This window comes from Nestor notabilis, unplaced genomic scaffold, assembly GCF_000696875.1.
Source record: "Nestor notabilis isolate BGI_N333 unplaced genomic scaffold, ASM69687v1 scaffold17472, whole genome shotgun sequence".
NCBI classification, from domain to species: Eukaryota; Metazoa; Chordata; class Aves; order Psittaciformes; family Psittacidae; genus Nestor; species Nestor notabilis.
In genome coordinates this window covers 6,740-7,402 of record NW_009919868.1, presented here as the reverse complement: position 1 = coordinate 7,402, position 663 = coordinate 6,740, and the positions used below count along the sequence as shown (strand labels likewise).

The window sequence follows — 663 nt, the reverse complement described above, 5'->3', positions numbered from 1 at the left end:
GGTGTCCCCTGGACAAGGAAGTGTCTTTGTGGGGGTTTCCCCCACACTCACAGCTCTTTGCAGCCGTTTCCCCACGGGTGTTTCTTGGGGAGCTGGAGGACACTGAGCACTTGAGTTTGCCCTGGGCCGGTGCTGGGTGGGGAGCCCTGAACTGCGGGGGAGCCCCTCTGTGACAGGGTCCTGCTCTGCAGAACACACCAAGCGACTCTCGCCCACCACGATGCTCAGTGCCTGCATCCCTGGGTGGGAAGGGCTGTGAAGCTGCTCCATGGCAGCCACTGTTGCCTGCCCCAGATTTGCTTCCTGTGACTTCTTTCTCTGCAATGGGAGATTCCTTTTCCTCTCCACATGCTACTGTGCACCTTGCTGGGCACCCTGGTTCTCCAGTGGGAGCGGACCCCCCCCTGCCTCTGGCAGTGTGGCCTCTCAGCCCCGTGCCATGTGCTGGGGCTGGAGCAGGGCTTTACCCTCTGTCGCAACAGCCTCACTTCCCCTCCTCTGGCTCCAGGATGGGTTGCATGAAGTCGAAGGAAACTGGTGCCCAAGACAAGATGACAAAAACCAACCCTGACGCCAGCCCCAGCCTCCAGCAGGGCCACTACGTGAGGGACCCCACCACCACCAACAGGAGGGTGAGTGGGAGCAACGGGGGGCGGTGGGGGC

General features: G+C 62.0%; 1 protein-coding gene across 1 annotated transcript in view; it reads left to right on the top strand.

The window, feature by feature from the left end:
- Nucleotides 1-509: 509 nt before the first annotated feature.
- LOC104402536 (tyrosine-protein kinase HCK-like) overlaps nucleotides 510-663 on the top strand; it is a gene marked incomplete at its 3' end in the record, with an annotated part of 6,888 nt that continues 6,734 nt past the window's right edge. Inside the window, exon 1 of the mRNA XM_010010436.1 lies at nucleotides 510-632. Within this exon, the coding sequence (XP_010008738.1) occupies nucleotides 510-632 (123 nt within the window). The remainder of the gene's footprint in view (nucleotides 633-663) is intronic.